Genomic DNA, 15,963 nt, shown 5'->3' on the forward strand with positions numbered 1-15,963 from the left:
TCACATTACTATTAGCATGGTTGCTGAACAGCTGTCCAAATGTAAGGTAAATAAATCTCAGGAGGCTGATAAAATATGACTGAGCATTCTTAAGGAACTAAGGGAGAAAATTACATGAAACCTTGTCAATCTAACCTACTGCTTTTCTTTGAGGGCATGACAAAAAAGCTTAATAGGAGTAAGGCAGTGCGTGTTGTATGCTTGGATTTCATTAAGACCTTTGGTACAATTATTCTGGAAAATTTGGTGCTAAATATAAAGAAAGTGGAATTCAAGGGAAATATCTTACAATGATTATGTAATTGGTTGCTCAATCGAATCCAGACAGTTGTGGTACAGGTAATGTCACCAGCTTAGGAAAAATCACCAGTGGGGTTCCACAGGGCTTTGTATTGGGACCTCTGTTATTTAACATCATCGTAAATGATATGGAGCTAGAAGGTCACAAATTTGAAGCTGATACAAAGCTAATGAAGATGATGGACTGCAGAGCTGAACAGGATAAGTTACATTGGATTACATTTGACAATATTTGGGAATTGGGCAGACAAATGACAGATGAAATTCAATGTAGAAAATCATGCAAAATACTTCACACAGACACAAAATGTTCAGGAACAGAATATTATTTAAATGGATAGAAAATAACGTGTATGGAAAATGAAAAAGATCTGGAGCTCCTGATTAACAGCAAATTGAAGCTAACAATGCTCAGTCACAGTGAGTAAAATCAAATACTGGTATGTATTAAAAGGCCAACATTGAGCCATAATAGTGAGGTAATCCTGCCACTTTATAAATCACTGGTGTGTCCGCATTTGGAATACTATGACCAGTTTTGGCTGCTATAGTACAAAAAGGGTATTTCAGCTATTGGGAAAATGCAGAAGACGGCATCCAAAATGTTTGAGAGGATGGAGGGATTGGATTATGAAGAGCAATTATGTAAATCGAGTATGTTCTCGCTAGAGAAAAGGAAGTTGAGAGGTGATATGATTGCTGTTCTTCAGATTACAAAATCATTAGATTTCTTTTGGAAACAAATATTTTGCGATATAGTACATGAGAAATCTGAGACATGAATTATGGGGCTGAATTTTACCAGCCTTCTGGAGACAGGCTGGGAGGCGAGATGGGTGGTAAAATGGTGGCAGGAGGGGAGCCCAACATGTTCCTGCCGGCACAGGATATTATTAAAGGTGAGAACAATGGTGGCACGGCTGCCCGCCGACCAGAAAAATACGACCAATTGGCTTTTTAATGATCATTTTATGACCCCACCGGGATTTTACCGGCGCCAGAACAGTCCACCGCTGTGTGGGGAGACCGCCAGCTATATCAAGGCAGCCTCCCAGAGCCTTCCTGGGAGGGTCTTCATTTCCTGAGGCTCCATGGCCCACAGAGGGGCCCACCGGCAACAGTGGCCACCCCTGCTGCCCAAATGCCATTGCTGGAGGGTTCACTCCTCTGATCGCTGGGGCCTGCCTGCCTGGCCTTAGCACATAAAAAAAATTCTCACATCTGCGAAGGCGCCTCAATATAGAGGTGCCCTCTTCTTTCCCTTGCAGCCTCAGCAGCGGCCACCTCTATCTGTGGTGCTTTTTATTTAATTCATTTCATGGGGTGCGGACATCGCTGGCTAGGCCAGCATTTGATGCCCTTCCCTAAATGCCCTTGAGAAGGGGGTAGATCTGCTGCCTTCTTGAACCGCTGCACTCCATCTGTGTGGGTACATCAATAGTGCTGTTAGAGAGATTTTGACCCAGTGACAGTGAAGGAACAGCGATATAGTTCCAAGTCAGGATGGTGTGTGGCTTGGAGAGGAACTTACAGATGGTGGTGTTCCCATGCGTCTGCTGCCCTTGTCCTTCTTTGTGGTAGAGGTCATAAGTTTGGAAGGTGCTGTCGAAGGAGTGTGGTGAGTTACTGCAGTGCATCATGTATATGGTACACACTGCTGCCACAGTGTGTGGGTGATGGAGGGAGTGTATGTTTAAGGTGGTGGATGGGGTGTCGATTAAGCAGGCTACTTTGTCCTGGATGGTGTTGAGCTTCCTGAGTGTTGTCGGAGCCGCACTCATCCAGGCAAGTGGAGAGTATTCCACCACACTCCTGACTTGTGCCTAGTAGATGGTGGATAGGTTTTGGGGAGTCAGAAGGTGAGTTACTTGTCGCAGAATTCCCAGCCACTGACCTGTTCCTGTAGCCACCGTATTTATGTGGCTGCTCCAGTTCAGTTTCTGGTCAATGGTATCCCCCAGATATTGATAGTGGGAGATTCAGCAATGGTAATGCCATTGAATGTCAAGGGGAGATGGTTAGATTCTCTCTTGTTGGAGATTATAATTGCCTGGCACTTGTGTGGCGCGAATGGTACTTGCCACTTATTAGCCCAAGCCTGAATGTTGTCCAGGTTTTACTGTTTATGGATATGGACAGCTTCAGTATCTGAGGAGTTGCGAATGGTACTGAATATCATACAGTCATCAGCAAACATCCCCACTTCTGACCTTATAATGGAGGGAAGATCATTGATGAAGCAGCTGAAGATGGTCGGGCCGAGGACACTACTCTGAGGAACTTCTGCAGCAATGTCCTGGAACTGAGATGATTGACGTCCAACAACCACAACCATCTTCCTTTGTGCTAGGTATGACTCCAATCAGTGGAGAGTTTTCCCTGATTCCCATTGACTCCAGTTTTGCTCGGGTTCCTTGATGCCACACTCGGTCAAATGCAGCCTTGATATCAAGGGCAGTCACTCTCAGCTCACCTGCCAGCAGCTCAGAGAGGCAGACTGCCATCCTTAATTGGACGGCAGTTCCGCCTGCAGCCTGTTAATTGGCCACCACCAGTAAAATCGCCTCTGTGATCCCACCGTTGACTTGTGTGGACTCAGGACCCACATTTAGCACCAGCGGCTGGACCCATGGCATGCCAGTAAAATTCCAGTCATGGTAAGTGTAGTAACTTTGAGAGAAACAGATGGCTTTGAAACTACGACAGGAAGTATACCGGCACGCCGTGGGTCCCGCTGCCGGGACCAAATGCAGGTCCCGAATCTGCATGGGCGAATGACAGGACTGCAGAAGCAGATGGCCAGTAGCTCTGCAGACTCAGCAGTGCCACCAATAGAGGCCGCTGCTGAGGCTGCAAGGGGAAGGAGAAGGCACCTCCATATCGAGACACCCTTGCAGATATGTGAGAATTTGTTTTGTGTGCCAGGGCCAGGCAGGCAGGCCCCAACGGTCAGAAGGGTGAACGCTCCATCAGCAGCGTCGGGCTGCGGGGCAGCCAATTCCACCAATAGGCCTCTCCATGTGCCATGGAGCCTCCAGAAAAGAAGGACCACCCCCTCCCACCCCCACAGGAAGCCTTTGGGAGGCCGACTGGATGTAGCTGGCGGACGCACCACCCAGCAGGGAGCTGATCCGACGCAGTAAAATCCTGGCAGTGTCATAAAATGGCCATCAAGTGGCCAAATAATTACCTTAATCGGCCACCCATTTCTTATCGGCAGGCACCGAGCCACTGCCATTCCCGCCTTTGATAATATCCTGTAGCGATGGGAACATGTTGGGCTCCCCTCATGATGCCTTCCACTGCCATTTGACCATACTTCCCACCTCCCAGCCCATCTCCAGTAGGCTGGTAAAACTCAGCCCTATAGTTCCCAAAGCTTTTCACCATCCTTGCCTCATGTTTGAGTCTGTTATAGACTAATTGATGGAGATTGGTTGCATGATCAGTCATCAACTCTGTTATTGTATCATGCAACTGCGAGGATGGAAGAAGGTAAACGAGATGGACCTCCTGCCTCCATATTATTACCTCGGCTGCTGTCTGCCCATGCTCACCTACTTCCCATTTTCCTCCCCCTCCCTCCACGACATTGCCTGCAGACGGGATTGGCCTATGAGCTGCCAGAAATTCAAAAAGCCCAGTTCCTTTTGGTACCCACAGCTTACCGGATTTATTCCATTGAGGCTCCAGTACAAATTTAAGGTTATCCTGAGGTCTTGCTCTTCAGGTGTGTGAGGCCAGTGCATCAATTAGCTGGTGCCCATTAACGGGTGTTGTACAATTTAGGCCCATTGTGTCAAAATGGTGCTGATAAACCGTGAGGACTTAAGGTCGATAAAAACTATTGCAAAAGCAATCTTTTGGAATTAACAAACACACCACGATGACATGTCTAAATTGTATTTGTGTTTCTTTCAGGATTACTGGAATGTTTCACAAAAGTAAAAAAGGGAAAAACTAAATAAACTTTATTTTTATTTTAATAGTTGATGCAGCAGCAAGCAACAATAATGGCATCAGTTGCGCAGGGAGGTTACCTAAACCCTATGGCAGCATTCGCCGCAGCACAGATGCAGCAGATGGCAGCCTTGAATATGAATGGACTAGCAGCTACACCTATGACACCAACATCAGGTATGTGTGGCAACGATACCAACAAAGTACTTGAAAAAAATCAGGCTCCTACCATATTGTTCAAAATATGTCAGCAGCTACAACTGCTCAAACCCTACTGACATACAATTAATCGTGAAGATGTATTATAAATGAATGAATGAATACTGGAATAAAATCCGATTTGATTGGGAATATTATCATTCATTGTTTGCTATATTCTCCATCCCTCCTTCACAGACACAGAATATCTTCTACACAGAGTCCTTCAGTTTAACAAACTCTAGCTATTTCCTTCTCAGCGAGGCAATAAAATTAAACAATAAACTTCTCACATGATCGCAGGCAGATAGGTTTGAAGAAAACCAAAAGGCCCCAATTTGCTCAACTATCCCAAAAAGAACATGCAATCTCCATGACAGCATTAGTAAAGCTATTTGTTTTCCCGACCTTACCACATATTCCATTCCACATACTGATCACTCAAAAGAACTTCTTACTATGAGTCCAATATTTGCCTGTCTTTGGTTGAACATGTATCTCATTTTCCTGGTATAATGATATGAAGTAGACTTTGAGATTTACCTTTACGATATTATTTTGTATACCTCCCTCAGTTAACTCATCAATGCAGAAAATATGGAGTTTCTCTGTCTTTCTTCATGATTCAGACCTCTGGCAATAGGACTCATGACCCTTCTCAGCATCCCCTCCATAGCATGAATATACCGTCCTTATGTCTCAATGACTAGAATGCAGATACTCTTGATGTAATCTGACCAGGTCACTGAACGGTTTGAGGATGCCTTTACCAACTCGTATTCTATTGTTTTGGCAATGCAGTTCTGATAAATCCTATTAAATAAAAATAAGCGTTGGAAGGACTGAATAACACAGTGGTCTTAGCAGACTGCCATTCCCCCCCTGTCGGACCTGCCATCTATATGGTCGTATGTAAAATAAGTTTGCACATCCTCAAGCCCAGTTCCTCGTGGATGTGGCCCACACCACCAAATTACCTTCCATTTAAATTAGTAATCTCATTCAGAAAGGCCATAGGGCTGGCAAGGGGGGAAATAGACTTGTCACATTACAGTATAGATTTTTTTTGATGTTGTGACTTGGATACGCATGACCTGTGCTATACCTGATGTGGGAGTTCTAAAATGGGAGAAAACTACATTCTCCATCACCATCATTCCTCACTTTAGTGATCGCAAACTCAAAGTCTCCATTTTTTAAATTACATTCCCAATGCAATGTGAAATTTATTCCATGTATGATATCTTTCACTGCTGCTATATATCTGTTGTGACAGCAATACCATTCTTATAATCACCTATAGTGTTTCTTTCCAGATGGTTGCCAATGTCAAAATATAATTTTTTTAATATTACTATTTACAGTAACGTTGTTCTCCTACCTTGAAAGTTTTTATGTGTGTTGGGTTGCAGTTTCGGAGGAGGCAGCAGTCTGCTGGTGAGGAGGGGTGGTAGTACTGCATCCTAGAAATGTCTCTGAATAGTATCATCAGGCAAGAAGGCCCTCACAACAAAGTCCAATCTTGACAGCCAAGTCCAAACATGTCCTTGCCTGAGATCTAGTGGCATATATTGTTCCACAGAATAATACAGTGCAGAAGAGGCCCTTCGGCCCATCGAGTCTGCACCGATGCATTAAAACATTCCAGCAGCATGTTACTGAATATTGAACATGAGCAGGACCCCAGGCTGATTTATCCCCTCTTTACCCTTTGGTGTACTGAAGCCAATTTGTGATGAGCCCACATCAACCTTGCTGAGATCAGCTAACTCAGCACAAGCCAGGGATCTATGTAAGGAATAAAAAGTACACAATATAGTTTGCGTTATAATTGTTGTTACAATAATGTTACAGATATTGAAAGTCCCAAGCTAAACCCCTTCCAAAAAGAATTTAAGAAATGAAACTTGTCTGTTGATCTTTCCAGACAAAGGGTTAACAATCTCCTCCATGCCATCAGGAAATTTATTGAGCAGAGGTGCAAGATGTAGAACATCCACATATAGGCTGAGATTTTATGAGCCCCCCCACCCCCCCTTGCCCCGAGGCGGGATCAGAGGCAGGGATGAGGCACGGAGAATCGCTCCCGATGGCGGGGGTGGCAGGGGGGCAGAGGCCCAGTGATCTTCCTGAGGCGTGATAGGCCGACGATGGCCTACCCGCCCAGTAACAAATTGAGGCCCTTAAGTGGCCTATTAAGGGCCAATTAAGAGGCTCTTCCCGCTACTGCTGGTATCTTACCAGTGGCGGGGGTGGTCTCTGCCGCACAAGGAGGACGCCTTATAAAATGAGGCACCCTCCCTGCCGGCTTGGAGAGGGCCCCTCCTTGTGGGCAATTTGTGACCCACGGAGGACCCCAGCGAGAACAACGTTACCCCTCCCCCCCAGAACCCCCTCCCCCTATTCTAAATGACTACATCCCACCCCCGCCTTGCCTAGGCTTTCGGAGTGGCCCCAGAAATCCCACCTCACCTACCTCTGGTCTGGGGTTCTAGCACTTGTCCTGGGTCTGAGGCATCTGCGGTACTGGCAGTGGCCAACGCCAACAGTGGCACTGCCGATACTGCTGAGCTGCTGGCTCTGTGATTGGCTGGTACCTCTTGGAGGCGGGATCCCCGCCTCTTTAAAGTCTTTAAAGGGACAGGGATCCTGCCTCCTAAAAATTTGACACAAAAAGACCGGAGGATTGCTCCGGAGGGTGCTGGGGAGAAGGCAGAGGCGGGGTTCCCCCGCCTTTTCGGCCCGGCACTGGGAGCCTCGCCTCCAGCTCAAAATCCAACCCATAGAGTGCAAATCATTCCATAAAAATAATTTCCCAGAGATGTTAGGGTAGATCTTGCCTTTCTGCAATAGTGTTAAATGGGTGGTATTGAGTCAGTATCCAGTTTTACTTCTCTTCTGAAGTCAATGGAAACAAGCACGTATCATGTAAAATCAAAATTGCCATGTTGTCTATTAATGATGTCTACAGCATAGGTTGTTTAGTGAGGAGATAGGTTGAAGGTGATGGCATTTTTCAGTTGAAAAGAATGCTGAGAGTGGCACTCAAGCTGAGACTAGTGGCATACGAGCACCACATGCCCCTTTTTTTCACCAATGCTGCAGGTTCATCTTGGGCCTTTGCTGCAAAAGTCCTGCTTCCCACTCCCCGCAGATTATCAATGTAAAGTGCCTTCATTGATATCGATCTCTTTACGTACCCCCGCTCCCCTTCCCCATTTTCCCCATCTTGATGACTAACTAGCAGATCTTAATGTAAAGGTGACACTCACTTTATTTTGTATTTTTGTATTTATTACAGTAATCTTTACCTCACAACATCCTGAAGCATAAATGCAATTTCAAGCAGATCTACCTAGTCCTAAGACTTGTTTGTGGATTACTTCCAATTTTCTTTTTTAGAAACCCATGGGGGAAATGCTGCTTTATTGCACGACAAATGCAAATTGCACTGTATGACAGAAATCAATAATCTGATATTATTTCACAAAATTATTGGGAAAAGAAAGCTAATTCTGGTTCCTCTGATGACAGTCGGTAAGTACACGCTGGATATGCTACTGAGTCATATCATTCAAGAAGGTACAAGCTTCAGTTCCCCTTGCTGATACTGAAGTAGCTGATCTCAGCTGAAGCAGCATTTGGGATGTTACAGTTGATCTTGGAACCCTTGAACTGGGAAGGGGACAAACAGCTTGGATGTCCATTCCAGAGAACTCTGTTTGAGAGGTGTAGACAGCAGGTGAGAACAGAATCAGGCTTCCCTGTGATACACAGCAAGGTCAAATAGCCTGCCAACATTGCTCATGTATAACGAATGAATGGTCGCTTGGCCGAGAGCTGCCTAAGGCAATGGAACCATACTGCAGCAAAAGCCAAGCAATAAAACGTTAGGGAGAAGAAGTAAAACTGAATGGAATGAATTCTTTAACAGATTTAAGGGAAGTTGTGACTGCCTAAGAGAAAGATTGGATGCTAAAGAATCTGATACTTTTTGTTATTTGCAGTACATTGAACTTTTGCCAATTCTTTCTTTAACCATCTGCTAATTGAGCACTCTGTCAGTCAGATGGAAAGCAGCTCATTTCAGAGACACAATCATTCTTGGCTTCACGTAGGATGTTATTAAAGTCCTTTTGACGACAGACGAGTTGGCATCAACTATGATTGCGTTAAGCACAGAACACATTTTGTGATAATTAAGACTCACGCATGCTGTAAAAGTGCAGTCAGAATGGAAGCGAAAATAAGTACTAGTTTGGAGGCATTTAAATAATGTAAGTGACAACTTGGAAGCATTCTTAGTCATTAGCAAGCTCTTCTTCAAGTAGGGCAATTATCTTTGTAGGTCAAATTTTTAAGAATATTTACTTTTCAACTGCCAAACTTCACCCTGAGTTTCTCTGCAAGATATTCCCCCTCCTTTCCTTTCTTAACCTCTGCGTTAAGCAACTCCTTGTTTCCAACAATTTTAATCTCTATCTTGGTTGCCTATTCTCTGCTAAATTCATTGCCTTCCTTTATTCCCTAAGCCTCCCATCATATAAACTTTCCACCTTTATTCATGGTCACCACCTTAAACTTGCAATCTCACGTGGTATCTCTACTTCCACTTGTTTACATTACAACAACAACTATATTTCCAAAATTCATTGGCTGTGAAGCATTTCAGGAAGTCCTGAGGAGGTGCAAGGTGCTATATAAATGCAAATTATTTGTTTCTACAGGCGAGATCACTCACAGTGCCATCCCTGACAAACTGCCTTGGATTTCCAACCATCGATATACCCCATGCTCTTCTAATCCCACTTCCTTCTATACTTGCCCCTGACTTGCATAGCCATCCATCAACATATCAAGCTGGACCAGATGAAGCACTATTGGGCCTTCCTTTCCTCTGCCGTAGTTACTCACTAGGCTGGATCAACTTGGGGAGTAAAAGTAATCCCCGGCTTCTTTTCTCCACTATAAACCACCACCTTAAATCCTGTCCTCTGATGCCTTCACCGCCAGTGACAAGTGCAAGAATCTTATGGCCGTCTTTGTCGCTATGACTATCAGTTCAGCGAACTCTGCTGCTTCCTGCCCGTTCCCTTGCTCACTGAGACAAAATTTCTGTCAGGCTCCTCCCTGCCCTATCACTAAGCCTGCATGACTCTTCCTCTCTCTCTCTCTCTCTCCAGCTTTCATCTCATTTCCTGTCATGTCCTCTCCAAACTCATTTCATCCATGAGACCCACCTCCTGATGACTTGACCCCATTTGCAATGAACTGATGACTGCCCAATTTCCCTCTCTGGCTCCCATGTTACCTACATTTTAATAGCTTCTTCTACTCAGTTACTGTCCCCTTCCCTTTCAAAACATCATCACTTTCCTCCTCAAAAATTCCATTCTCACCTCTTTTTTCCTTGCAAACTCCCTTTCCTCTCTAAATTCCTTTAATCTGTTATTCCCTCCCAAATTTATGCACATCTTTCTAGCAACTCCCAGTTTGAGTCGCTGCAGTTAGATATCTGCCCCATCTACAGCACTAAAATAGACCTATCCAAAGTCTCAGTTGACATTCTCATACTGTGACCATGATGCATTATCTGTCCTCAAACTGCTCAGGCTCTCAGTGGCTTTTGGCACTATTGGCCACACAATTTGCCTTCAATATCTCTCCTCCATTGTCTGGCTTGATGGGACTGCCCACATTTGGTTACACTCCTACCTATCCAGTTGTAGCCAAAGGATCTCCACTTGTGACTTTCCTGCCTCCGCACTGTTACCTTGGAGACCTCCAAACATCTTTGTTATCCTCTTCATTGTCTAAATATTGGCCCTTTGCAACATCACCCACAACATGTGTGCTGAAGACACCTAGTTGTACGTGTCCCCACACCTCCACTGCCTCTGTGTGTCAGAATGCTTGTCTGGCATCCAGTCTTGGATAAGTTGCAATTATTTCAGCCGTACACTTGGGAAGACTGAGGGTCTGCTACAAATACCATGCCCTAGCCACCGATTTCAATTCCCCCCCCCCCCCCCCAAACACTGTCTCAGGTTAAACCCGACTGTTTTCAGCCACAACATTCGATCTACCTCGAGTTGAGCTTCTAACCCCATAGCCAGAATTTTACGTTGGGTGGGAGGCCCCACCCACTGGCTGAAAAGTCGGTGGCGAGCCCGCCTCTGCCGGGCCTGGGGAGCCACACTGGGATTTTTCGCTCCACAGGCCCTTAATTGGACTTGAGCGGGACTTCCACCTCCTTGAGGCAGGAAGTCCCACCTAATGGAGCTGCCGGCCAATCAATGGGCCAGCAGCTCTTATTCCCAGCAGCGCCACCAGGAGCGGTGGCCATTGCTGGGACGACACCCAGTTTCAGCAAGAAGAGGAAAATCAGCTCCTTAAAGATGGTAAGTTTTTGGGGCCTCGCTGGAACAATCAGCTGGGCCCCGGCGAGGCAAAGGGGCTTGGTTGGGGGGGTGGGGAGTGTTGTACGTTGGGGGCAGTTGGGACTTCGGGGGCGGCCCTCCATGGGGCACAGGGTGCCTGATCTGGAGGGCCCACCCCCAGCCCGCAAGAAGGCCGCCAGGTTTTACCTGGTGGTGTTTTTGGGGCCTTTGCCATCCGGCCACCGTGGGTAAAATACCAGCGGCAGTGGGAGGTGGCACACAAGTGGCAGTTAATTGGCCACTTAAGGGCCTTGATTGGCCTGGGGCGGGCGGGTCGTTTCCTGCTGCCGCCGCCCCACGTAAAATTGCAGCTGAGGTGGGAAGGCATTGGGAATGGCACCCCCCACCTCACACTCAATTTTTCAGCCCGCCCCGCCACCAGCCCGCTCATTGGGGGGCCGTAAACTTCTGGCCCATAACTTCATCTGAAAGACCGCCTACTTTCATCTTTATAATATTGCCCACATAAGCTCATCTGAAACCCTCATCCATGCCTTTGTCAGTATGAATCACCTTAAAAATGTAAAAGGTTATAATGTTTTGTGTGCTTAATCATGCTGTGCCTAACAGGCATGAAAGAAGGGCGGCACAGTGACGCAGTGGTTAGCACTGCAGCCTCATAGCTCCAGCGACCCGTGTTTGGTTCTGGGTACTGCCTGTGCAGGGTTTGCAAGTTCTCCCTTTGACTGTGTGGGTTTCTGCCGGGTGCTCCTGTTTCCTCCCAGAGCCAAAGACTTGCAGGTTGATAGGTAAATTGGCCATTGTAAATTGCCCCTAGTGTACAGAGGTGGTAGGAGAATTGAGGTGGGGATGTGGTAGGGAATATGGGATTAATGTAGGATTAGTATAAATGGGTGGTTGATGGTGGGCACAGACTCGGTGGGCCGAAAGGCCTATTTCAGTGCTGTATCTCTCTATGACTCAATGGTTAGATAGCTTGGATTTTCATGCTTAAAGAAGGATTGTGGCACATGTTTGTGCTTTCTAGAGGCTCCAATTGTTTACACTAATTTCTACATTACACTGGTTTCTGCGCTCCAGTATATGCTAGTAAAATTCACAGAGAAATTGCCAACAGTAAGATTGACATAAATTTCAGTATAACTTGCTGGTTATGCTACTTGAGGAGATTTCAGACCATCTATTTTTAGAATTGCAGAAATCACAGGCAACAATTGTGCTGTCAATAATTTGCTTTCAAGAACATGAATGCATTGTTCTGTGGTGAATGAAAGTCACAATAGTTCTGCCCAAAGCGTTGGTGTTAACAGTGATGATTGAGATAAGGGGGAGGCAAAGAGAGATTATGCAAAATCTAAATTTCTGATTACTAACTCAATGATTTGGTTCCCACTACTAAGTAAATGTTAGCTAAATATGATAATCCAGAGGTGGAGAGAAAGAAGCAGAGTAACTTAGAGCTTTACACTGTCTGAACAAATTGGAATGTTCCTACAATGATCAGGAAGAACAATCCCCAAAAATATTCAACATTTCCTGTAAGCAGAAAAATGGCAAAAAACTGCCGATGCTGGAAACTTGAAACATATGCTTGAAACCATCAGCAGGTCAATTAGCATCTGTTGAGAGAACAAATAGGTTAACGTTTTAGGTGAAGACCCTTCAAAACTGACTGACCTTCTGAGTGTTTCCAGCAGAAAAATAGCAAAAACCTGCATTTTCCATCTTTGGGAGAAAACCGCAGGCAAATTGTCTTTGTTGGCAGTAATTGCATCGGACTGCAGCGAGGTGGGCTTAGAGCCTGCCTGAGGCTGCAGATGCTGTCCCAGGTGGATTTTCCTAAGACATCTAATTCAAATACTGATGGGCAGGCTTTCAGTGGGATTTCTGGCAGTGCCAGGGAGCCCACCAACTCTTTTGGAGCAAGGTGAAGGAATGTCACTGCTGAGGGCCAAGGCACCTGCATGAACTGACCAAAGTTAATTGCTTCTAGGTCTAGGTAGCGGCAGAAAACAACAAAGTTTTAAACTGTAGCTCGCCGGCTGAGTGCAATTGATCGCTCTCTGTCTCCCTGGCAGTGTTGGACGCTAGAGTGCAATGGTGTTCCCAAAGACCAGTGTTGCTAAGGCATTAATGAAGGAAAATGCATGCGAGGGTATATTTTCCTTTATTAACAGCCCAGTAACATTCCCAAATATGGGCAGGCATACTCAGCACCTACCATCACTTCTACTGGAAAATGTCAGCAGTGGTGAGAGCCAGTGGAACAGCTCCCCATACGAGTTCATTCCTTTTACCCACCCCAGTACCACCCAAAAATGGGCAGTAATGAGGAGGATAACCTAACGTGGCATTTCTAATGGAGAGGCTTGCTGCACTCCTGACAATAGGTGAACAGCATAAAGATACCAGTGGATGAAGTCAATGGAAATTAAAATCGTAAGAAATGTTTTAATGGGTTGCTGATTCCCTGTCACTCGCTTTATACTACTGCACAAAGTCAAGATCTACCCTATAGTATTTTTTCCTTAATATCTGTCTTTTCCTCACTCCAAAATTAAACAGAAATACATTTTATTTTAACTATCTACTCACAGCTTAATATATGACAGAGTAAGCTTCACTTTGTTATAGCACAAGACGATATTCACATAGTAGAAACTAAACCTTTCCCAATAGAAGGATTAGAGCAACTACCAGAGTCCTTTTATTGTGAATTCTGTGGTTTAGAATGAGATAAAACTAAGTTTGTGGACCTGATAATCAAGGACTTCAATTAATTGTCACATGTTTTTGCAAACAAAACAAACCTATAGTACTTGAGATACTGGGATGATGTGATCTTTGGCACCCAATTATATTTTTCTCTTTACATTTGTATGGTTTACAAAATGATTTAAGAGAGCATCCTTGGAAGGAATGGAGAGCAGGTATACCATTTCACATTGTTCAATAGCGACTAAATACAGAGGCATGTTGACGATGTCCAGTCAGTGGACTGTACAACTACATATTCCTGGCCATGGCAATGATGAAGAGAGCTGTTGGGGGGAAAAAATAGTAAGTTAAAAAGATGTTTAGTGGAGAAATACTATTAGCTGCTTGTGCAACATTCTTAACTGTTGATGTATGTGCTATTGATCTTCATACATTTTTTATGAAGGAGCTGCTTAACCAACTGCACAAAGAGTCACTCAACCATTAACTGAACTGGAAAAGATACACTTAGATGGGCTGCAAAAATAGCCTCCTAGTGGGCTTGACCTGGAGACTGCTAACATGGTCAAACAAGCCAGCCCAAATAGTTGGCATAAAAGATTATTTGTGTCTTCTGTATTTCTGGATATACTGGCTATTACATATATCTTAGAAAAGCCTATATAGGCAATTTGGAGCAGGCGGTATCACTTCTGTAACTGCTATAGTGAAATCCATCAACACAAAGCACCTTCATTTAGTTTTCTTTTCATGTGAGAACTTGATTATCCACATATTTTTGAAAACTTCTTCTTTATTTAAATCAAATTACTCAATTCTGCTTCAACTTCCCTGTGAACGAAGGGCTGTAATGATAGATGTAGTCTGGTCAGGCACAGAGAATGTTAAATGTTTCTGCTTGATTCAGTTTAAGCTTGAGATGCCTGATTTGCTGTGTATGTGTTTCAGGCGGGAGCACGCCTCCTGGTATCACCGCACCAGCTGTGCCTAGCATTCCTTCTCCAATTGGAGTCAATGGATTCACCGGCCTCCCACCGCAGGCTAATGGACAGCCGACAGCTGAAGCCGTCTTTGCTAATGGAATCCACCCCTATCCAGGTACAAAATCACAGTCTTCATTTACATTGCAATCAGAATAGAAGATGCAAAGTGAAAACTTAATTCCCACAGATTAGGAAAAAACTGTCTGTTTTGAAAATTAGTGTCAGCTTTGTAGTGTGTGTGTGGAAGGTGAGAGTCTTGCTATTTATTCTTAGCTGGGATGAACCTCCATGGCTCTGTATTTCAGATTTTCCAGATTTTGTTCTTAGCAGTTCCTTCACTTTCACTGGGAGGTTCTGAGATGTTTGGGATCAACATCTATCCCTAATAAATCTTTTTACCACAGTGTGATGAATATGAATTTATTCTGTTCACAAAAAAGGCACGTTATGGCAGCATAATAAATATGAATTTATACCTGGTACAGGTTTAAGATGGAGCAAATATAACGATTTTGTAACATGCCAGACTTAGTCATGAATAAGTTAATACTGGAGATCAAAAACAAAAAGGTACAGCAAAAATGCACAGTAAGGCCAGCTACATATGGAAAGAGAAAGGCCAGGTTAATGTGTCGGGTAGAGGACCTTCATCGGATCCATTACAATTCTAACAAAAGCCTTAACCTGTCTTTTCTCCTTTCAGATGTTCATGATGTAACTTTTGGCTATTTGCAGCACATACTGTCCATACTCAAGGGCTGAACTTTCTCCATGGAGGTGGGAAACAGCAGCCATATTTCTTCTCGGGTCAGAAACGTGCCTCCAGTGGGGAACTGATTAAAGTTAAGATTTTTGGGTGGGAAAACCCTTAATCTATATGGAGACAGGTTTCCTGTCCAATTAGAGCCAGTGGGGGCAGGAACGGAGACAGGTCAGATGAAGTGTGGGACTCAGCCAGACACCCACAGCAGCCATCACTGAGGGAGTGATCTGCAGTTTGGGCCAAAACCTTCCACAGCACCAGAGGGAAGCGAGATGTCACAGGGAAACCAGAGGCCTGGCACTCAGGGCAGGGCAGATCCTCGCTTCATCAATGCCGACCCGGATCTAATGCTGGAGCTTTAAGGGAGAGGAGGGAGCTCCTCTTCCTGGAGAGTGGCAGGAGGAGGCCACCTCAATGTGCAGCAGGGGCACCTTTCTGTTCAGCGTCATCTCCCTCTACCTCCTGTTCCTCTTCCTCTCTCACTCCTGTGGCTTTTCCTCCCCGTGATGAGCTGTCTCCTTCCTGGGCTTCACCATCCTCAAGGGCCATGTTATGGAGAGTGCAGCATATCAGCACAATGACCGAGACTCTTGCAGGAGGGTATTGGAGGGCATCACCCAACCAGAATAGCATCTTGGCC

General features: G+C 45.0%; 1 protein-coding gene across 24 annotated transcripts in view; it reads left to right on the forward strand.

Moving 5' to 3' along the window:
• celf4 (CUGBP, Elav-like family member 4) overlaps window positions 1-15,963 on the forward strand; it is a 1,375,410-nt gene that overhangs the window by 1,252,649 nt on the left and 106,798 nt on the right. For all 24 annotated transcript variants that reach the window (XM_068049595.1, XM_068050160.1, XM_068049749.1 and 21 more), the window contains 2 exons: window positions 4,290-4,437; window positions 14,526-14,675. In XM_068049595.1, coding sequence (XP_067905696.1) covers window positions 4,290-4,437; window positions 14,526-14,675 — 298 coding nt within the window. The remainder of the gene's footprint in view (window positions 1-4,289; window positions 4,438-14,525; window positions 14,676-15,963) is intronic.

The sequence above is a fragment of the Heterodontus francisci genome, chromosome 1 (assembly GCF_036365525.1).
Source record: "Heterodontus francisci isolate sHetFra1 chromosome 1, sHetFra1.hap1, whole genome shotgun sequence".
In the NCBI taxonomy this organism is placed as follows: Eukaryota; Metazoa; Chordata; class Chondrichthyes; order Heterodontiformes; family Heterodontidae; genus Heterodontus; species Heterodontus francisci.